General features: G+C 63.4%; 1 protein-coding gene across 2 annotated transcripts; it reads right to left on the bottom strand.

Annotated features, from left to right (window-relative positions):
• Nucleotides 1-10,141: 10,141 nt before the first annotated feature.
• VSIG10L (V-set and immunoglobulin domain containing 10 like) lies at nt 10,142-22,581 on the bottom strand. 2 transcript variants are annotated; one of them, XM_078850429.1, is made up of 11 exons: nt 22,425-22,581; nt 18,939-19,271; nt 18,304-18,567; nt 17,865-18,149; nt 17,138-17,392; nt 16,346-16,618; nt 15,916-16,203; nt 15,335-15,448; nt 14,479-14,540; nt 14,207-14,350; nt 10,142-13,942 (listed from the first exon to the last, which is right to left on the bottom strand). In XM_078850429.1, exons 1-11 carry the CDS (start codon nt 22,456-22,458, stop codon nt 13,850-13,852), a joined length of 2,145 nt encoding a protein of 714 aa, XP_078706555.1. In that variant the 5' UTR covers nt 22,459-22,581; the 3' UTR covers nt 10,142-13,849. The 2 variants fall into 2 exon arrangements, with proteins under 2 accessions (XP_078706555.1, XP_078706556.1); XM_078850430.1 differs by having other exon boundaries at nt 16,346-16,615.

Genomic DNA, 22,581 nt, shown 5'->3' with positions numbered 1-22,581 from the left:
AGGAATTTCCTTCATCCTTTGTCATAAGGATTTGGGCTGGCTGGAAGGCATTACACACTGGTTTGTTATCGCAGGGTCTCCTTGGGGTGCTGGAGGTTGCTCGCTTGTCTTGTTATTATTTGGCCTCCTGGGAATGGCTGGGCTGTATAGACGTGGTATATTATTGTAGGGTCTCCTGAGAACGCCAGGAGTTGTGGAGACTTGACGTATTATTGCAATGTCTTCTGGGAGGGCTGGGGGGCGGTGCAGGCTTGTCTTATTATTGTAGGGTCCTTTGGGATGGCTGGGGGTTGTGCAAATTAGGATTATTATTGTAGGGTCGCCAGAAAGTGCTCGGGACTGTGCTTGCTTGGCTTATTATTGTAGGGTCTCCTGGGAGCCAGGGCCTATGCAGGCTTGGTTTGTTATTGTAGGGCCTCCTGGGAGAGGGGTGTGTGTGCATAAACCATGAGGGCGGAGCTCCTTCCAGGCATATTACCTGGTAAACGTCTCCTTTGCTGATCCTCTAAGGTCCTAGGACGATGGGTTATTCCATGGGCTCATCTAGATGTGTAAGCAGCTCACTCCATGCGACCCCAGATCAGACCCCTGGGCCCATCGAGGCCGGTATCCCGCCTCCCTCCCAGTGGATCAGCTCGGAGGGGTGGGCATGTCTCCCACAGGAAGCTGCTGTTTCAGAGAACGGCGCAAAAGACCCTGCGGTTCTGGGATCGCCGGGTGGGAATCGGATCCTCCATTTTCGCAGGACAATCCACAATTTTTGAAACTCTCGAAATGGAAGCAAACAAAATTTGAAACTTTCTGGGAAATGAAATTCTGGAAGGGGAGGGGGTCATTTTGGGTCGATCACCTCGTTCTGATCCCATTTTGGTACATAAATATTTTTTTAACTTTGTTTTTCCACGCTATATTTTTGCTATATACTCCCCACTGTATTTTCCACGGCATGCAGCCGAGGAAGTGAGCTGCAGCTCACGAAAGCTTCTGCTCAAATAAATGTGCGAGCCTCGAGGGTGCCACAAGTCCTCCTGGTCTTTTTGCGGCTCCAGACTAACACGGCTGCTCCTCTGAAACCGTGCTACAAAAGCAAAAAATCTTTAAATGAAAAAAGAGAAAGTTCCACTTGAGAATTTCCATCTGCTCGGGGGGACACCCTGAAACCCCAGTGGGAGTTTTCCCCCCGCCGGATTTTTTCTCAGCACAGAACAGGAGTAAAACCGTCATCAGATCAGACACGTGGGGTGGGGCTGGGTTGACAAAGAGACTCTTGGTCACCTCGAGTGAGGTGTGAACAAATGTCCCCAGGTTTTTGGCCTGGGAGTTTCCTTCGTTTTGGGGGTTTTTTAAAACAATGGCAAATGTCTTTTGTTCCGAGTGTGTCTGTCCGAGTGCCGGGAGCTTGCCCGGGCGCCAGATTCAGCGATGTTCTTTTTTTTATTTTATTTGTTTTTATGGTACCAGCAAACAAAGCTTTGCGTAACGAAGACGATTCGCTCAATAGCGGCCATTATTATTGATTAGGTGGGTGACGGTCATGCCCAGAACCCGCCATCATGGACCAAAGCCCCATCACACCAGGCACTGTACGAACGAGGGCCATTTATTGGGTGTGTTACGGTAACACCCAGGCCCTGCAGTCGTGGCCTAGGACCCAAGGGTGCTATTTATTAGGTGTATTACGGTGTCAGCCAGAACCCCAGCTAGAGAGGGAAGGTGCGTGGGCCTCCGGACACCTGGGTCCTATTTCTGGCTCTGCCAAAGATTTCCTGGGCCACCTTGGGCAAGTCGCACCCTGCCTCAGTTTCTAGGCCTGGCACTGGGGGCGCTGTGCTGCAGGGAGTGGGGTGGGGGGCTCTCCCCCGGCAGACAGGGCTGGCCCCGATGTCCCAGTGTGGCACTAGGGGGCGCTGTGTTGCAGAGGGCAGGATACCGGGCTCGATTGTCAGGCCGCTCGCTGGGGCTGGGGGTGGCAGGAATCAACGGGCGGTGTTGACGCACCAGCTGCTGAGTGCCCAGAAACCACGAGCCTCTCACTGCTCATGGGTCCTGTTAACCCCTTCCGCCCACAGAGCTGGGGGGCAGGCGGCAGGGCTGGGCTGGCAGGGGGCTGCGGGTCGGGAGTGAGGGGCACCGGCAGAGCTGGGGAGGGGGGAGCCCAGGGCTGGGCTGGCGGGGGCTGCGGGTCGGGAGTGAGGGGCGCCGGCAGAGCTGGGGGGGGGGAGCCCAGGGCTGGGCTGGCGGGGGCTGCGGGTCGGGAGTGAGGGGCACCGGCAGAGCTGGGGAGGGGGGAGCCCAGGGCTGGGCTGGCGGGGGCTGCGGGTCGGGAGTGAGGGGCGCCGGCAGAGCTGGGGGGGGGGAGCCCAGGGCTGGGCTGGCGGGGGCTGCGGGTCGGGAGTGAGGGGCGCCGGCAGAGCTGGGGAGGGGGGAGCCCAGGGCTGGGCTGGCGGGGGCTGCGGGTCGGGAGTGAGGGGCGCCGGCAGAGCTGGGGAGGGGGGAGCCCAGGGCTGGGATCGCTGGGGGCTGCGGGTCAAGACACTAGGTCTAGAATCTCCCATCGTTCCAGTTTCTGTTCACGAATTTCACGTTCCCCCCCCCCCAGAGAAATTCCCCCACCCCCGACCTTCCGCGATCAGCCCTAGGGGGACCCTGCTCCCTTCCTCATGTGTGTGGCCCCCTTGGGCCAGCTTCAGCTCTTGCTGTATATAGGTGTAATGCATCCCTCCATCCATGCTCCGTAGGCCCCCATCCCCCAATCCATCCCCCCCACACCACATCCATCCCTCCCACGCATCCATCCATCTCTCCAGGCCCCCCCCCCACCCCTCCATTCATCCACAGATACACCCCTCTGTCCGTCCGTCCCGCCCTCCATCCCCATACACCTCCTCCATCCCCCCTCCCCCCTCCTCTCCCCCCGCCATCGGTCGGGCAGGATAATCTAGGCAAAGCATGGGGCCGGGGGGGGGGTCACTGGAGTCGTAAACGTCTGCAGGACCGTCCTTTCAATGGTGTTCGCTCTGCGGCCGGCGGAGGGGGGGACACTCCCTCCGCTGCCCCCCCCCCCCGGCTCCGTGGCCGGCGGGTGGTGGCAGGTTTGCTAACACCCTGTCGTCGGCAATGGGGCGAGCTGGGTATCGCTGGAAAGCCCCCTCTTCCCTGAACCCAGGGTGCCCCCGAGGCCCCGCCCCCATCTCCGCCCCTTCCCCCGAGGCCCCGCCTACGATCTGCCGCTTCCCACCCCTGCTCCGCCGCCTCCCCCAAGAGCCTCCCGCCGAACAGCCGTGGCTGGTGGGTGCTTCAGCCCTGGAGCACCCACGGAGCCGGCTTCTCCCCGCCTGGTCCCCCGCCTGGTCACTTGCCCTCTCGCCAGCGGGGGCAACCGCTCCCCCCGTCCGCCGCACGGCTGCAGCGGGGCGTCGTGCTGGGCGTCCCCCGAGAATCGCGCCGGCGGGACGCCTCCGGGCCGGTGTGCAGCTCGGCGCCGACCGTCTCCGCCGTCCCGAGAGAGACGCCGGGGCCCGACTCCAAGCGGCCTTACCCCGGTGCTCGGCAGACCTCCATTTGTGGACCCCTAAGGCGTTGGGGGGGGGCGCGGCCCCCATCGGCGTAACCCGCAGAGCCCGGGTTGAAAACGGCTGCGTCACGCCACGCGCCAGCCGAATTCTCCAGGCGACACGCTGGAGCCGCCGTCCTGCCAGATCCAAGGGGACGCCGCCTTGGCGCGAGTCTTCGCTGGGCCGCTGGGGACCTTCGCGGCGTCACCGACTCCGGACCGGGCAGGGGCCGCACCGCGGAGTCTCTTCTCTTGGGGAGCAGTTTCCACTGATAGCTCTGCATCCGCGTCAAAGGCGAGGCGGGTTTCGTCCTCGGGCCAGGGTTTTCCCTGGCGCCTCGTAGCAGACAAATCTCGGCTGGCGTTAGCAGTTCCTGGTTTGCCGAGCGCTTGTCCCTCACCCGGACCGTCCACGACGGCCCCGCGGAAAGGGCTCGACGGGAATAAGGTACCGTCCGCGGGGCGGGTGTCGGACGTTTTCCACCCGGCAGCCACGACATTGTCCGTCGCGTTCGAACAGCAAGCGTGGCGCCCTGGAGAACTCGTCCTGTCCCAACGTCGCATCTCGCCGAGTTGTGGGCACGACCGGCAAACGCCGACCCGTCTGCGGTTAGCTCTGGCCCCCACCACCGTCTTCTTTGCATTCGAGCTCAGCGTGACTCTGTCCTTCCTGCCCGGAGAGCGACGGAGCCTGGGATAATTCTCCGGGGTCTGGGTCATGACCCACAGTGCCCACTGGACTGGCATCTGGAGCGAGCTCCTCGCCGCTTCTCTCCTGATCTGCCCGGGCCTTTCAAATCGCCCCAGCACATCACGAATCCGGGCGCCGCTCCATTCACTCTGGGGACGTCTTCCCGGCCAGGTTCGCTGGAAAGTCGGCGGTGCTCTTGCGAGGTCAGGAGAAAGCGGGGCAGAGCGATTGGACGCTGTACGCGCTATCTCAGAGTGGCGGCCGTCGCGGCTCCGTTTCCTGCGCTGGGGCTTCGTCCGAAGCAGGCCCCCCCCGCCCCCCCGAAGGGACCGCGGGCCGGGGAGCTGGCGGAAGGGGAAACTCGCTGCTCCGAGTACTTCCCGTCCCGCCTTGCGTCCCGTGGCACGGAAGGGGCCACCGCGTGATGCGTCCCGTGGCACGGAAGGGGCCACTGCGTGATGTGCTTGCCCCGGCCCCTTCGCGGTGGGGTGTCCCAGAGCGTCAGCCGCTCGGCGACGCTCGGCCCCTCCGCATCGCACCCCCCAAGGGACCCCCGAGGCATCCGGAATCGGCTCCTCTGGGAGTGCGATTCGTTCTGGCTGCCGCCCACCCGTGGTGGCCCCGCCTCTTCCCGCCCCTGCTCCGCCCCTTCCCCGAGACCCCCCCCCGCCCTGCCTGTCTGAGCCGCTCTCCTCCGTCCTACCCCCCTCCGGAGATCCCTGCCGCTCGCCTGGTCCCGCCTCTCCTCAACCCCTCCCCCACGAGCCCCCTCGCCCGCCACTCGCCGCATCCCGGGGGGGGGCTTGCGGGAGAGGGGGGAGGAGAGGAGGGAGGGGGGGCCGAGCGGGGAGGGGGACACACGGGGGCCGGGCCTGGCGTGGAGTGTGGGCAGGGTGCTGGGGCAGAGCAGGGGTGGGGTATGGGCAGGGTCTGGGGCGGAGTGGGGCTGGCATGTGGGCGGGGCCAGAGAGGCGGGACAGGGAGCTAAGCTTCACCCTACCCAGATACCCCATCCATCCCCACACACACCCCTCCCTCCCTCCCACACACGCCCCTCGGTCTGTTGGTCCATCCATCCATCCCCACTCAACCCCGTCCTCCATCCCGCCATCCATCCCCAGCCACTACTCTGTCTGTCTATCCATTCATCGATCTGCATACGTACTCCTCCATCCATCCATCCTCCCCACACCCCGCCATCCATTCCACACAAACCCCTCCAACCATCCCCAAATACCCCTCCATCCATCCACCTGCATACACCCTCTGCATCCATCCATCCATAGATCTACCCCTCTGTCTGTCCATCCATCCCCATACACACCCCTCCGTCCCTCTAGCCACAGATCCACCCCTCCATCCACCCCCATGCTCCTCCGTCCATCCTTCCTTCCTCCGTCCCATCCCGTCGGGCCTGTCTCAAGCCAGGTAGGCAACCGAGGCCTTGCACTTGGGAGGAGCTGAGATCTGGCTCCTGGCAATGGGGGCTCTTCCTCTGAGGCAGGGGAGCAGATTTCAACCTACTTCGGGTGTGTAAATGGGTTCAGTCGCCAGCCTGAAGGCTCGTGCTGCTTGCATGGCATTATGGGATCAAAACATGGCTTCCTCCGCCCAGGACAGTGTGGGAATGATCAAAGCCCAAGTTACAAGAGGGTTCAGAGCTCAGGGCTGGATTCGGATCTTAGCTTCCCTCAGGGGAATCTGGAGTCACTCCACATAACTTGGCAACATTCCTGTGTCTTTGGGGCACTAGCATGTAGACCAGAATACAGCTTCTGAATTCTTTCCCTGGCACCTGGGTTCTGACCCTTTGTTATTTCCGTTGCTAAAAGCCCTTGGTGTTCATATTGAGTTTACATGAATGAAGTAACTATTTATATCATCTTTGCGAGGTTGTTAACTTGCTTTACACACGTTTACCTTGTGTTTACAGCGAAACTAGCTGCTTAGTTTGTAAGCGTGTGCAAGCCACATGAAAGTGCTGGCTGACGTACTGGCAAACAGTGTCAAACTGTCTACGATCAATTTGTAAAGCATATGTAAGCGATGAGTGAATCATGTAACCAATGAGTAAACCATATGTGAAGCATGAGTGAACAGTGTGCAAAGCATATGGAAGCTATGAGTAAATCATGTGTAAACAATGCAAAGCACTTGCAAGCAATGAATAAGATCTAAGTACATGTATGCTATGAGTAAACCATGTGCAAACAATGTGTAAAGTGTGGGTAAACCATGAGTAAATCATGTGTAGACTAGTAAACCACCTGCAAACAATGAGTGAGCAGTGTGTAAAATCATATGCAAAGCATGTGTAATTCATGAGTGAACCATATGTGCAAGACACATGCTAATCATGAGTAAGCCATATGCAAACCATGAGTAAACACAGTGCAAAACACAAATAAACTATGTGCAAACTTCGTGCAAATCATGGGTAAGCCACCGTGTAAAGCATGAGCAAAGCATGCATTAACCATGAGTGAAGCGTGTTAACTGTGTGGAAATCGCATGTAAACAATATGTCAGCCACAGCCATGCACAGAGATCATAGAATCATAGAATATCAGGGTTGGAAGAGACCTCAGGAGGTATCTAGTCCAACCCCCTGCTCAAAGCAGGACCAACCCCAGCTAAATCATCCCAGCCAGGGCTTTGTCAAGCCTGACCTTAAAAACTTCTAAGGAAGGAGATTCCTAGGGATGGAGCTTGTGTGTACTAACACATGCTAAGCACGTGAGCTCCATGTGTCAGCTATAGTTAGTAAATATGCACATCTGTGCAAACCATGTGCCGTACGGTATCATGTAACATGACGAATCACGTGTAGTACATGTCAGTGCTAGTCCTTATAGACCCATGTGAGCCAGCGTCTGCTTTCAGTGGGAGTGTGGAGTGACTCCGTCGAGGTTACCCTCTATTTACACCCTGTTGTGAGTGAGTGCAGAGTTTGGTGGGTGTTACAGCACATGGATGTTGTGAATTTGATTTACAGCTGTTCACGTGGGACTCAGGAAGTGCTCACAGCCATGAACCAGGTGTCAAGCCTGTGCAAACAAGGAGCAAACTCTGCGCAATGGAGGTGCAAGCAATGTGTAACCATGGCATAAGTTGTCTGTAAAGCAGGGGTGAACAAGGTGTAAACTGCATGCAAACAAGGTGTAAACAACAGGTCAAACCTAGGTAAACAAGGTGCAAACTCTGAGTAACTTAAGTGCAAACAATGGGGGAGCAAGGCCTAACTTCTGCGTATACCAGCTTATGTACAGGGCATGCAGTATCACTGTAAAGCGTGTGTACATTCAGTGTAAAGCAGATGCAAATACGTGTAAATGAGTTGTACAGTCTGTGTAAAGCATGAGTCAGTTACATGCAAGCCAAATGTAAGTGCTGTGTAAAGCACGTGCGAGCAGCGTGGGAGCTAGTGGCAAAAAAACAAACAAACCCACATACCTAAACCCTGGCTAAAGCATGTGAAATAGGGTGTGCACACTTTGTGAGCATCATCTAAACAGGGTTGAAACCACACGCACAAGCGCATGTAAACATGAGTAAACCAAGTGTAAGCCACACGTAAACATGGTGTATGTTTCGGGTACAGTGCGTGCAAGCCAAATGGTAATTTTGTGCAAACTACTTGTCAACTCTGTGTAAACGCGGTATAGAACAGCACCCACCGAACGTGTGAACATGTAAAACTGGGTGTAAAGGTTTTGCAACCTGCATGTAAGCCAGGTGTAAAGTGTCAGCCACAGGTAAACTGTGCAAGGCTGGTGCAGGGAGTGTCTCTATTCTGTGCAAAATACATGTCACGCCCTGTTTTCAAAGCACAGGTAAACGGCGTGGCCAGTACGGGTAAATGTGGTGTAAACTCTCAGCCAAGCGTATGTAAACATGCATAAAGCACATGTAAACTGAGTGTAAACCTGGGGCAAGACATCTGTAAACCTCATGTAAAGTATGTGTAAACAGCGTGTAAACATTGTGCAAAGCAAGTGTAACCATGGTGTACCGAATGTATGAACAGGTGTCAACACTGTGCAAAGCCGGTGTGATCAGGGTGTGCGGACTGTGGAAACAGAAATTAGCATTGTGCAAGCCAGGTGTTAACACAGTGCAAAACAGAGATAGAGAAGGGGAAACCACCCACTTGACCCCTTTTTGGTTTGTACGCTTGGAGCTCGTGCAAAGCAGTGGCTGGCTCCTGACTTGGTTTCTCCCAGAGCCAGGGAGGTGGGCTGGTTTTGGCAAGGGGTGGGAGTAGCTGATGGGGGGGGGCAAGAGCTTTGAAGGGCTGAGTGGCTGCTGCAGGTGACCTAGATGGGGGAGTCCTTGTTCTCTCCACCTCAGGGTGTTGCTAGAATCTCAGGCCCAGGGGGGCAGGTTAAGGGTGGGAGGGCGGCTGGAGAAGCTGGGGTGCACCTTGCACTGGGAGGGGGGTGGAGAAGGAGGAAAGAGGAATGGAGGAGAGAAAGGCAAGCAGCAGGATGAAGGGAATGCAGCAGGGAGTGAAAAGAGGAATGGAGGAAGGAGAAATGGAATACATGAGGTGGGGCAGGAGAGAGGGAACGGAGAAGGGACCGGGGAGGAGGAATGGGCGAAGGGGGGAGCGGAGGGGTAGCCCAGGAGAGAGGGAACAGAGAAGGGACCGGAAGGAGGAATGGGCGAAGGGGGGAGCGGAGGGGTAGCCCAGGAGAGAGGGAACGGAGAAGGGACAGGGAGGAGGAATGGAGCAGAGGAGAGAGCGGAGGGGTAGCCCAGGAGAGAGGGAACGGAGAAGGGACAGGGAGGAGGAATGGGCGAAGGGGGGAGTGGAGGGGTAGCCCAGGAGAGAGGGAACGGAGAAGGGACAGGGAGGAGGAATGGGCGAAGGGGGGAGCGGAGGGGTAGCCCAGGAGAGAGGGAACGGAGAAGGGACAGGGAGGAGGAATGGAGCAGAGGAGAGAGCGGAGGGGTAGCCCAGGAGAGAGGGAACGGAGAAGGGACAGGGAGGAGGAATGGAGCAGAGGAGGGAGCGGAGGGGTAGCCCAGGAGAGAGGGAACGGAGAAGGGACCGGGAGGAGGAATGGGCGAAGGGGGGAGCAGAGGGGTAGCCCAGGAGAGAGGGAACGGAGAAGGGACCGGGAGGAGGAATGGGCGAAGGGGGGAGCGGAGGGGTAGCCCAGGAGAGAGGGAACGGAGAAGGGACCGGAAGGAGGAATGGGCGAAGGGGGGAGCGGAGGGGTAGCCCAGGAGAGAGGGAACGGAGAAGGGACAGGGAGGAGGAATGGAGCAGAGGGGGGAGCGGAGGGGTAGCCCAGGAGAGAGGGAACGGAGAAGGGACAGGGAGGAGGAATGGGCGAAGGGGGGAGCGGAGGGGTAGCCCAGGAGAGAGGGAACGGAGAAGGGACCGGAAGGAGGAATGGGCGAAGGGGGGAGCGGAGGGGTAGCCCAGGAGAGAGGGAACGGAGAAGGGACAGGGAGGAGGAATGGAGCAGAGGAGGGAGCGGAGGGGTAGCCCAGGAGAGAGGGAACGGAGAAGGGACAGGGAGGAGGAATGGGCGAAGGGGGGAGTGGAGGGGTAGCCCAGGAGAGAGGGAACGGAGAAGGGACAGGGAGGAGGAATGGAGCAGAGGAGGGAGCGGAGGGGTAGCCCAGGAGAGAGGGAACGGAGAAGGGACAGGGAGGAGGAATGGAGCAGAGGGGGGAGCGGAGGGGTAGCCCAGGAGAGAGGGAACGGAGAAGGGACCGGGAGGAGGAATGCAGCAGGGAAGGACTGGGGCAGGCCGCAGGGTCCGCAGCAGAGCCCCCAAAGGAGGCCAGGCCCAGCCCAGAGGCTCACGGGGGGCAGGGCCATGCAGCTCGATTCTGTACCTCAACGTTTGCAACACAAATGGGAAAAAACGACAAAAAAACTATTGTAAAAAAAAAGGGTGGGGGGGACTTTATTGCAAGAAACCACTAAAAAGCCACTTTGTCTTCCATTGCCACTGGGGGTCTGGGGCCGTGGGGGGCGGCTCATTTCTTCCCCCCCACCCATGCTCCCCTCGCGAGGGACTCTCTGGGGTCTCTCGCTCAATTTTCCTGTGATCCAAACCCCCTTTCATTTCATTTGTCAAAACTCCGTGGGGCGGGGGGACGACGTGAAAAAAAACCCATAAAAAATAAATCCCGAGAATCCTTTTTCCAATAAAATGCAATAAAAGCAGCAACGCAGGCCTGGCGTCTGGTGTGGGGGGTCGGGCCCCGAGCCTCAGTTTACCAGCCGCTGGGAATGGGCGCCAGGGGGTGGGTCACTGGATGATTCCCTGTTCGGGTCGCTCCCCCTGGGGCACCGGGCACTGGCCACTGTCGGCAGACGGGACCCTGGGCTGGATGGCCCCTTGGTCGGACCCCGTGTGGCCGTTTTCTGTTCCTGGGGGGGGAGGCTGGATGAAGGGGTGTGTACGGAGATGGATGGTTGCAGGGGGGGGGTGGATGGATAGTGGGGGGAGGGGATGGGGGCAGAAGGAGGATGGCTGGAGGGTGGATGCGGGTACGTCCATTGGGGGGCTGGGTGTCACAGTCACACGCCCCAGGGTGGGGGTCACCCCCAACACCCACTCTGCCCTGGGGGGTGGTGGGGGAGGCGGGGGAGGGGCTGTGTGAGTGCCCCCAGGGGCACTCCAATGGGGGTGGGGAAGCAGGAGGGGAGCAAGAAAGGAGGGGGAAGGAGAATAAAATCGGGGGGAGCCCCTGGCATGGGGACGGGCACTGGGGGGGCACAGAATCCCCCCAGCATAGGGTGGGGGTCCCTGAACTAATGGGGGCACCCAGGGAGGTGGCAGATGGGGGGTGCCATGGGCCCGGTGGGTGCACAAGCTGAGACGACCCCCCCCCCCACTGCCCCACCCTGTATTTCTCTTTCTGTCTATTTCCCCTCGAGCCGCAGAGCCCAGGGGGGCAGGATCGGGCCCAGCAGGCCAGAGAATTTGCTTTTCCAGCCACTGGAAAGGGAGCCGCCAAGGGCCATGGGTCAGGAGTGAGGGGCATCGGCAGAGCTGGGGGGCAGGGGGAGCCCAGCACTGGGGGAGCAGGGGGGCTGCGGGTCGGGAGTGAGGGGCATCAGCAGAGTTGGGGGGCAGGGGGAGCAGAGGGCTGGGCTAGCAGGGTCTGCGGGTTGGGAGTGGGGGGCATCGGCAGAGTTGGGGGGCAGGGGAGCCCAGCACTGGGGGAGCAGGGGGGCTGCGGGTCGGGAGTGAGGGGCACTGGCAGAGCCCTGCAGGATGCTGGGAACTGTTGGCTCGGGGCTGGGGGAGGGGGAGGGGGCGAGGCTAGCATGTGTGGGGCGGGAGGGGGCAGTACGGTGGCGGGGGTTGGGGGGACAAGAAGCTGGCAGGAAACTGCCACTCAGCGGGGCCTAACAACGGGAACCCCCCACGGCGTGGACACAGACCCCCCTTCGCCCAGCCCCCCCACCCCCAGGACTCCTGGGTTCCATCCCTGGCTCTGGGAGGGGAGTGGGGTCTAGTGTGGTGGAGGGAGGCGGGGGGGTGAGGGGAGCCAGGACTCTGGGGCTCTATTATTGGTTGTTTGCACCTGTTTCTATGTGCAGAGATCCCATAACCCATATCCCAGTCCTGCCCCCCACCCCTTTGCTGGTGCCCTTCAATCCCAACCCGCAGCCCCCTGCTCCAACTTTAGGGTCTCTCTTATTTCCCCTTCATCTCTCCTAACTGCGTTGCTCTGGCGTCGGTCCCCCCTCCTTTCTCTCTGAAGCCAAGGGGTTAAATGAATTAAGCCCCTCCATCCTGCCCTGGTTTGTTACACTCCCTTCTGCCCCATGGATCAGCCAGTCTGGGGGCTGCCCCCCCCCGACCCTCCACGCTGGGGTCATGATTCAAAGCCAGGGTCTGTCAGTCTGGAGGGGACGGATTGTCCGTGCAGGAGGGGGGTGCAGCGAGCTGGAGTTTGGGGGACCCTGTGGGAAGGTGCTGAGGGGGGGGTCAGTGTGGGCTGCAGCTAGGAAAACACACACAGAAGGGCTCGTTCCCGCCCCGAGGAGGGGGCACCTCCTGTCCTTTCAGGCTCTTCCTGGCCTTCATATCATGTGGGAGGGAGTTCCACAGGTTAATCGTGTTTAAAAGAAAACGTGCCTCAGTGGCAAGTCTTTCCCTGTGGATTCAGGCTGCTCTAGGGAGTCAACAGACACCAGCCTCCACCGCGCCCGCCGGAGGGAGGGGCTTGATGGGCAAGAAAAGTTCCAAAATCATGTTGTTAAAAATAGAAATGGCTGTTACACGCAAAATAGATCAACCCCTGTGACACCGGCGCCTGCTGCCGAAACGAGCTCCCGCCGTCAACCTCCCGCCCCCCCTGCCAAACCAGGAGTCTGCAACGGTGTCACAGCGGGGGGGGGGGGGCATGGATGGGTGTTATGGGGGGAGGGATGTGGGAGGATGGGGATGGAGATGGATGGAAGGAAGGATGTGGATGGAGGGATGAGTGGATGGAGATGGAAGGAAGGACGCGGATGGAGGGATGAGTGGACAGAGGGGTACGGATGGGGATGGAGATGGATGGATGCGGATGGAGGGACGGGTGGATGGAGACGGAAGGAAGGACGCGGATGGAGGGATGAGTGGACAGAGGGGTACGGATGGAGATGGGGATGGATGGATGCGGATGGAGGGACGGGTGGATGGAGACGGAAGGAAGGACGCGGATGGAGGGATGAGTGGACAGGGGTGGGGATGGGGATGGGGATGCATGGATGCGGATGGAGGGACGGGTGGATGGAGACGGAAGGAAGGACGCGGATGGAGGGATGAGTGGACAGAGGGGTACGGATGGGGATGGGGATGGATGGTTGCGGATGGAGGGACGGGTGGATGGAGACGGAAGGAAGGACGCGGATGGAGGGATGAGTGGACAGAGGGGTACGGATGGGGATGGGGATGGATGGTTGTGGATGGAGGGACGGGTGGATGGAGATGGAAGGAAGGACGCGGATGGAGGGATGAGTGGACAGAGGGGTACGGATGGGGATGGAGATGGATGGATGCGGATGGAGGGACGGGTGGATGGAGACGGAAGGAAGGACGCGGATGGAGGGATGAGTGGACAGAGGGGTACGGATGGGGATGGAGATGGATGGATGCGGATGGAGGGACGGGTGGATGGAGACGGAAGGAAGGACGCGGATGGAGGGATGAGTGCACAGAGGGGTACGGATGGGGATGGGGGATGCAGGCACAGACAGTCGTAATTCTCTCTCTCTCTCTCTCTCCAGAGATCTAATCAGAGCTATGTATAACCTGAGATAATTTGCAAACACAGGAAGTCCCACCCTCTTCCCAAGCACATCAAGAAAGACAGGAAGTCCCGCCCCCTCCAGGCCAGTCCCTTTCTCCCAGTCGAGGCCTGTGGTCCCCTCCTAGTCCCATAGTCGGTTCTGGGGAGGTTGGGGGGCCAGCACAGGGCCAGGGGACACTCCAGGGAGCCCAGATCGTGCCCACGGAGCCTCGTCCTAGGCAGGCTCAGTCCATTCTATAGGTGCCTCCCGGACGCCTGGGTTCATTGCTGGCACTCAGCCCCTATAAGGCTCTCCCGAACGCCTGGCTCCCACGCCGGATCTCCTGGGCCAGTCACACCCGCGTGGCGCTGCGCGCTGTCCTGGGGCCCTGCCCACTGGCCAGAGATGGGAGCCCGGGGCCCCGGCCGTCTCCAGGACACCCGGGCTGGGAAGAGGAAGGTGAATGAGAGACGTACTGGCAGGGTGGGGGCTCTCCCCTAGCAGTCAGGGCTGCCCGATGCCCCCGAGCAGAGCTAGGGGGCACAGCAGGGGGCGCTGTGCTGCAAGGGGGGGACAACAGGGTGCTGGGTGGATGGGCGAGGGTTCAGCAGGGGGCGCTGTGCTGGGGGGATGGGCGAGGGTTGAATGGGGGTGGGGTGGGGACTCAGTAGGTTTTGCCATGCTGCGGGGGCGGGGGGGGGGCACTTACCCCAGAGGCGGGGGGGCCGTGGATGCGCAGATGGTCCTCGTAGCTGATGAAGGACAGGTTGCCATCCCCCCAGGAGCAGCGCAAAGATGCCCCGGAGGGGGGTGCTGGGGGCTCGACAGGGTCAGACTCTCTCCCGTTCGGGAACTGGAACAGAGCAACCCGCCGTCAGCGTCCCGCTTCAGGATGGGGAAACTGAGGCGTGGGCAAGTCATCATCTGCAGAACCCAGCTCTAGGCCCTGCCCCCCAGCTGGCCCCGCCCCCTCACTCTCACCTGACAGGAAAGGTAATGCTGGTGGGTCCCGGGTGGGGTCAGGGGCATCTTCTCCTGCTTTCCTAGGACGGAGAAAAGGAGCCCGATTGGCTGGTGCCAGGAACACTCAATTCTCATCGACTGGTGGTAAGACCACTGACTGATTCCCTTTCTTTTCATTGGCTGGTGCCAAGGCACCTCCCCCTCCTTCCCATCTCCCTGAATTTCCATTGGCCAGTACCAGCCCCCTCTCCCCCACCCCAACTGAAACAGTGAATTCCGACTGGCTGGTGCCCGAAGGCCTGTGTCTCCCCCCAACTTCCAATTGGATAATGCCAGAGCCAGTGCATTTGGATTGGACAATGGCTGGTGCTCATTGGCCAATGACAATGGCCCCTTCTTCCTCATTGGGCAGTAGAAGGCCACTAAGCCCATCCTGGCATCTGATTGGCTGAGAACAGGAGAATAATTCTGCCTTTTGGCTGTGATTGGACAACATCTAATTGACTCTGCCCCCTTGCAACTGATTGGCCAACAAACAGTGACTCCCCCTTGCCGTGTGATTGGCCAAAGCCTGGGGAAAAATCTCACCCCTTGCATCTGACTGGCTAGAAACAGCTCAATGTCCATCCCTGCATCTGATTGGTCAGCACATACCTAAGCAACCCCACCCCCACTTGTCTTCTGATTGGCCGCGGGCATAGCAGTGATTCCAATCTTTGCATCTGATTGGATAAAACCAGCCCTCCCTCCCATTGGCTAGGAGCAGGGTAGCAATTCTACCCTTGCATCTGATTGGCCGAGAGCAGTGTATCCTGCCCCCAGACCTCCTTCCTGGGATGCTCTGGGGGCGGGGGGACCCCGGCTTCGGACTCACCCCATCGCGCCCGGAGGAACCAGATCAGGAGCACGAGGAGGGCAAGGAGCAGGATCATGCCCAGGATCGAGCCCAACACGATGCCTGCAATGGCGCCGGGGCCCAGGGTAGAGGCTGCAGGGAGAGAGGAGACAGGGAGAGAACCCAGGAGTCCGGGCTCCCAGCCCCCCCTGCTCTAACCCACTAGACCCCACTCCCCTCCCAGAGTCCCGGCTTCCACCACCCCCTGCTCTGACCACTAGATCCCGCTCCCCTCCCAGAGTCCCGGCTTCCAGCCCCCCTGCTCTCACCACTAGATCCCGCTCCCCTCCCAGAGTCCCGGCTTCCACCACCCCCTGCTCTGACCACTAGATCCCGCTCCCCTCCCAGAGTCCCGGCTCCCAGCCCCCCTGCTCTGACCACTAGATCCCGCTCCCCTCCCAGAGTCCCGGCTCCCAGCCCCCCTGCTCTGACCACTAGATCCCGCTCCCCTCCCAGAGTCCCGGCTCCCAGCCCCCCTGCTCTAACCACTAGATCCCGCTCCCCTCCCAAAGCCAGGGAGAGAACCCAGGAGTCCTGGCTCCCAGCCCCCCCATACTCACCTGATGGGAGCGTCTGCGTGTGGCTGGGCTCCCCAGCCTGGTCTCCCAGCAGGGGCAGCAGCCGGAAGGAATAGGGGGTTTGGGGTTGGAGCCCCACCACGGTGCTGGAGCGAGTGGCGCCCCCTAGTGTCTGCAGCGTCTGCCACTCCCCAGCCGCCCGGCCCCCGGGGGGCCCCTGAACCTGGATCCAAAACCCAGTGACCACGGAGCCCTCCGGCACCACCCAGTTCAGCCGGGCCGAGCCGGGCTCCGAACCAGGCGCCAGGCTCCAGCCGGAGATGGAGGGACCTGCACAGAGGAGGGAGGGTTAGAGGGAGGGGCCTGTGCCCCTGATCAGTGTGGACAGGACTCCTGGTCGGGGAAGGGAGTGGGGTCTAGTGGTTACAGCAGTGGCGGAGGGGGTAGGGAGCCAGGACTCCTGGGTTCTCACCCGTCAGCGTGAGGTTACTCTCCTGCGAGCCCAGCGGGTTTTGGCACCGCACCAAGTAGCCCCCCAGGTCCTGCGGGGCCGTGAAGTTGCTGATGGTGAGTCGGGCCCCGTCGGTGCTGACCCGGTACCGCCCCCCCGGACCCAGCGGCTCCCCGTGCCGGGCCCAGGTGATCTCCACAGGCCGGTAGGTGCCCTGGCACTGCAGATCCAGCAGGACGGCGCCCCCAGGGTCCAGGGAGGCCTGGAATGAGAGAGAGACCCCAGAGGGGGCTTCTGGGGGGAGGGGGAGGGTTGCGGGGTTGATTTGGGTGGAGTTGCCAGGCGTTAACTCCGCCCCATCGTTCCAGGTCCCGCCCCCTTGGAGCTAGCTCCTCCCACAGAATCCTGGCCCCTCCCCCTGGATGCTAACCCCACCCACAGAATCCTGGCCCCTCCCCCTGAATGCTAGCCCCACCTGTCGCATCTGGCCCCTCCCCCTGGATGCTAGCCCCGCCCATAGCATCCTGGCCCGGGCTCCCCACCAGCTGGACTTTAGCTCCACCCTCACACTCCAGGCCACACCCACTGGACATTCACTCCTCCCATCCCCCCATCCATGGACCCCAACGCTGCCGACACGGCCCACGCCCCGCCCATGTGGCAGGGACCCCCTACCCCTCCCCCCAGGGGGTGCCAGCCCCTCCCTAGAGTTAGGGTCAGGGTCCGTGCGCCCTACCCATCGGGCCCAAGCCCGGTGCTGCCCCCGGTGGCCGAAGCCGGTACTGCCCCCCGGCGTTGGGGCTGGGGTCTCACCAGGAGTCATGCTGCAGGTCCCCTCGGCGGCGAGGTGTCTCCCCAGGCAGGTGACCCGGGTACCACTCAGGGCCGGCAGGAGGGAGCTCAGGGTTCGCTCGAGGGCGGGGCCGACGCCCTGCTCCCCACCCCCCGGCAGCCCCTGCAGACTGAGGCTGGGAGCCGGGGAGCCCCCCGGCCAGGAGCAGCGGAAGCGAAGGGCCGTGCCATTGGCCACGGAGTCCAGGGAGCAGGAGGGGGAACCGGGGGGGATCTCTGGGGGGGGGGAGAGAGAAACAGATCAGCCCCATAACCCCTCCCCTGCCCCCGAGCCAGCCAATCCCCTGCCCTGGGGCTGGCTGGGAACCTGGTGCCCCCTGGAGGGGACAGGCCCTGTGCCCCATTCCCTGCCCCCTGAGCCAGCCTGCCCCCGCCCTGGGGCCGGATGGGAGCCGGCGCCCCCTGGAGGGGAGAGGCCCCGTGCCCCATTCCCCGCCCCCCTGAGCCAGCCGGTCCCTGCCCTAGGGACAGATGGGGGCTGGTGCCCCCTGGAGAAGAAAGGCCCCGTGCCCCATTCCCCGCCCCCCTGAGCCAGCCTGCCCCCGCCCTGGGGACAGATGGGGGCTGGTGCCCCCTGGAGAAGAAAGGCCCCGTGCCCCATTCCCCGCCCCCCTGAGCCAGCCTGCCCCCGCCCTGGGGACAGATGGGGGCTGGCGCCCCCTGGAGGGGAAGGGCCCAGGGCACTCACGGGTGACGGTGAGGGTCACGGTGGCACGGAGCCGGTGCTGGGTTTGCGGGTTGCTGGCGAGGCAGGAGTAGGGCCCGGCCTGGCTGAGCTGGACCTGGGGCAGCGTCAGGTCCGGCTGGGCTGGGACCAGGGGGTCGCTGGCGTCGGCCAGGCTCCAGTAGATGTGGGCGGGGGGGTCCGACGGGGCCCGGCAGGAGAGCCCCACCGTGCTGTTCACCCGGACGTAGCGCTGGGGCTCCGGGTCACGGTCCGACGAGATGTGGATCGTGGGGGGGTCCGGCCCGTCTGGGAAGGGAACCGAGTCAGAACCGGGGGAGCGAGTCTGGTCTCCCCTGCTGCCCCCTTGGCCCAGGCAGCCCGGGATCCCCGCCCCGGAGGGGCCCAGCCCGCCCGCCCCCCGGCTCAGGCCCATCTACCCCGGCGTCCGGCCTGCGCTCACAATAGACCCGGATCTGGGCGATGCCGATGCCGTTGCTGAAGGGGTTGGACACGGTGCAGTCGTAGCTGCCGGTGTCGTTCCGCTCGGGCCAGCTGATCTGGAGGGTCCCGGCCGAGACCCGGAACCGGGGGTCCTGGTCCAGGCTTTGCCCATCCTTGGTCCAGGTGATGGTGCCCCGCATGGGGGTGCAGGTGAGAACCGCCAACCTGGCGCCTTCGGTCACCTCCAGGGAAGGGGGCGTCACAGAGACCTTCCCTACCAGCTCTGCGGGAAGGAAACAGGCATGGGGAGAGAACCCAGGTGTCCTGACTCCCAGCCCCTCCCCCCTCTTCTCTATCCACTAGACCACGATCCCCTCCCAGAAGGGGGAGAGAACCCAGGTGTCCTGACTCCCAGCCCCTCCCCCCTCTTCTCTATCCACTAGACCAAGATCCCCTCCCAGAGGGGGGAGAGAACCCAGGTGTCCTGACTCCCAGCCCCTCCCCCCTCTTCTCTATCCACTAGACCATGATCCCCTCCCAGAGGGGGGAGAGAACCCAGGTGTCCTGGCTCCGAGCTCCCCCCCACAACACTAAAACCCATTCCCCTCCCAGGGCTCGGCATAGAACCCAGGCATCCGGGCCGTCCCCGCTTACCGTACACCTCCACCTGGACGTCTCCCCGCCACACCTGGCCCCCCAGTGGGAAGACCTCGACTGTGTAGATGCCGGTGTCCTGGAGGGCCACGGGGGTGATGGTGAGCGCCCCCCCTTGGGGGTCCACGCTGAGCCGGCCCTGGTACACCTGGGCCACGGCCACCGAGCCGTTGGGACCCAGGTGTCCGTCCGCCAGCGCCATCTGGTTCCTCTGCCACACGATTCTGGGGGGCGGCTGGGCCGGGGGGTAGGAGAGTGGGATCGAGAGGTTCCCCCCCAGCAGCACCGCCAGGGGGCCAGGGGGCAGCTGGAGGGGGAAGGGGAGCGCGGTGCCTGGGGGGGAGACAGAGGGAGGCTGGTTAGTTCCGGGCTCGGTTCCACCCCCCCCCCCCCGGCCAGGGGTCCCAGGGAGTCTTTGCCCTCCCCCTCCCCCGCCGCCTGTCCAATGGGCAGGTCCAGCTCCCCCCACCCCCAACATGGAGACTGAATCCTCTCCTCTGCCAGTCACCCCCCATCCGCTGTAGCCCCCCAGACAGGCTAAGTAGCCGCTCAGATCCCCACCCATAGCCCACCCCCCGTGCCAGCTATGGGCAGCCAGTGGCAATGGAGGAATAGAACCCAGGAGTCCGGGCTCCCAGCTCCCCCCAGCAAAAACAACTGGACCCCACTCCCCTCCTGGAGCTGGGGATGGAACCCAGGAGTCCTGGCTCCCAGCCCCCTGTGCTCTGACCACTAGACGCCACTCCCCACCCAGAGCTAGACCTGACAGGTATCGGCAGAACACTGTGGGGCAGGGCAGCTGGTTTAGCAGGGGGCTGCGGGTCGGGAGTGAGGGGCACTGGCAGAACAGAGGGGGGGCTGGGCTGGGCGGGCAGGGGGCTGCGGGTCGGGAGTGAGGGGCACCAGCAGAGCAGAGGGGGGGCTGGGCGGGCAGGGGGCTGCGGGTCGGGAGTGAGGGGCACCGGCAGAGCAGAGGGGGGGCTGGGCTGGGCGGGGGGCTGCGGGTCGGGAGTGAGGGGCACCGGCAGAGCAGAGGGGGGGCTGGGCTGGGCTGGGCGGGCAGGGGGCTGCGGGTCGGGAGTGAGGGGCACTGGCAGAGCAGAGGGGGGCTGGGCTGGGCGGGCAGGGGGCTGCGGGTCGGGAGTGAGGGGCACCGGCAGAGCAGAGGGGGGCTGGGCTGGGCGGGCAGGGGGCTGCAGGTCGGGAGTGAGGGGCGCCAGCAGAGCAGAGGCGGGGCTGGGCTGGGCAGGCGGGAGGCTGTGGGTCGGGAGTGAGGGGCACCGGCAGAGCAGAGGGGGGGCTGGGCTGGGCGGGCAGGGGGCTGTGGGTCGGGAGTGAGGGGCACTGGCAGAGCAGAGGGGGGGCTGGGCTGGGCGGGGGGCTGCGGGTCGGGAGTGAGGGGCACCGGCAGAGCAGAGGGGGGCTGGGCTGGGCGGGCAGGGGGCTGCAGGTCGGGAGTGAGGGGCACCGGCAGAGCAGAGGGGGGGCTGGGCTGGGCGGGCAGGGGGCTGCAGGTCGGGAGTGAGGGGCGCCGGCAGAGCAGAGGGGGGGCTGGGCTGGGCGGGCAGGGGGCTGGGGGTCGGGAGTGAGGGGCGCCGGCAGAGCAGAGGGGGGGCTGGGCTGGGCGGGGGGCTGCGGGTCGGGAGTGAGGGGCACCGGCAGAGCAGAGGGGGGCTGGGCTGGGCGGGCAGGGGGCTGCAGGTCGGGAGTGAGGGGCACCGGCAGAGCAGAGGGGGGGCTGGGCTGGGCGGGCAGGGGGCTGCAGGTCGGGAGTGAGGGGCGCCGGCAGAGCAGAGGGGGGGCTGGGCTGGGCGGGCAGGGGGCTGCAGGTCGGGAGTGAGGGGCGCCGGCAGAGCAGAGGGGGGGCTGGGCTGGGCGGGCAGGGGGCTGCAGGTCGGGAGTGAGGGGCACCGGCAGAGCAGGGGGGGGCTGGGGGTCGGGAGTGAGGGGCACCGGCAGAGTAGAGGGGGGGCTGGGCTGGGCGGGCAGGGGGCTGTGGGTCGGGAGTGAGGGGCACTGGCAGAGCAGAGGGGGGGCTGGGCTGGGCGGGGGGCTGCGGGTCGGGAGTGAGGGGCGCCGGCAGAGCAGAGGGGGGCTGGGCTGGGCGGGCAGGGGGCTGCAGGTCGGGAGTGAGGGGCACCGGCAGAGCAGAGGGGGGGCTGGGCTGGGCGGGCAGGGGGCTGCAGGTCGGGAGTGAGGGGCGCCGGCAGAGCAGAGGGGGGGCTGGGCTGGGCGGGCAGAGGGCTGCAGGTCGGGAGTGAGGGGCGCCGGCAGAGCAGAGGGGGGGCTGGGCTGGGCTGGGCGGGGGGCTGCGGGTCGGGAGTGAGGGGCACGGGCTAAGCTCTATCTAGGCCGTTTTCCAGGGCGATGACCTTGGCAGCCGGTTCTTGGCCTGGATTCTGCAGCCTCCATCCTGGCCCCCTCCTCCCCGTTGGCCCCCTCAGCTCCCGGCAGAGCCCCCAGCCTCAGATCTCCTCCCCACCCGCCTCTGGGTGAGTCAGGGACCCAGCGGCCCGGGGACGGGGGGAGAAGGAGCCTTGATGGGAGCAGCTGCCTCGTCCCAAAATAGATCAATGCGGAGAGAAACCTGGCAGAAGGTCAGCCCTGCCGGTGCCCCTCACTCCCGACCCGCAGCCCCCTGCCAGCCCAGCCCCGGGTCCACCCCCAAGCCCTGCCGGTGCCCCTCACTCCCGAACCGCAGCCCCCGGCTCCTTCGTGGCCATCAGGCCCCCGTGCATTGGCCCTGGTGATTTGGCAATAGCCAAGGAGGGGGATTTCCTGCTGCCTGATCCCTCCTGTGGCTGGATTTGACACAGGATCCTTCTTCCTTCCCGCTCTCATCTCTAGCGAGCCGTCCCTGTGCGGCGTTATGTGTGGCTGTTCCCCAGCTGCCCCACCCCAGAAGCAGCTGCAGCTCTGTGCTGGATGAGCCCCTCCCCCCCCCATCCCCTGGAAACAGCCCCAGTCTATTGCAGCCTGGCCCTGGGCTGGGCCTGGGGCCAGAGGCTGCGTCAGGCGGAGCCGGGGCTGGGGGGCAGCGATGGGGGGCCCTCGCAGCGAGCCATGGCTCTGATCCATCCGGTCCCTGGGGGTCAAATGGGGCCTGCTGATGTGGGAGGGGAGTGGTGCTAGTGGTTGGGGGGGGACTGGGAGCCAGGACTCCTGGGTTCTCTGGAATGGGGGCTGGGGCGGGGAGTGGGGGGGAGGCAGGGAGCCAGGACTCCTGGGTTCTCTCCCGCACCTTTTCCTCCCCCAGCCCAATTCCGTGGGCACCGAATCCCTCGCCCGTGGGGGGGGGGGTCAGTACGGGGCGGGGGGGGCAGGTCCCGGGGAGCCCTGGAGGCTCCGGTGAATCTTCCCTGAGCGATTCTGTCCCGTGTTGATGTTTCCGGGACCGTGTCTCCCCCCGCGTAGGTCCGGGGGGAGGGGCCAGGCCCCCATTCACCCCGCAGGACCCTCCTTAGCCCGGGCCCCCCCCACACTCACCCAGCAGCAGCAGGAGCCGGGCGGCGCCAGCCATGACAGGGGCGGGGGGGACCTGGCCGGGCGCGGGGAGGGGCAGTGGGGCCGAGACACAAACACCTGGGGGGGGGGGCGGACAAAGGCTCAGCTCTCCCGGCGCTGCAGGCGGGGAACCGGTTAA

This window comes from Lepidochelys kempii, chromosome 24 (assembly GCF_965140285.1).
Source record: "Lepidochelys kempii isolate rLepKem1 chromosome 24, rLepKem1.hap1, whole genome shotgun sequence".
Lineage (NCBI taxonomy): Eukaryota > Metazoa > Chordata > Testudines > Cheloniidae > Lepidochelys > Lepidochelys kempii.
The sequence above is the reverse complement of the archived record's forward strand: the minus strand, read 5'-3'. Positions and strand labels throughout refer to the sequence as shown.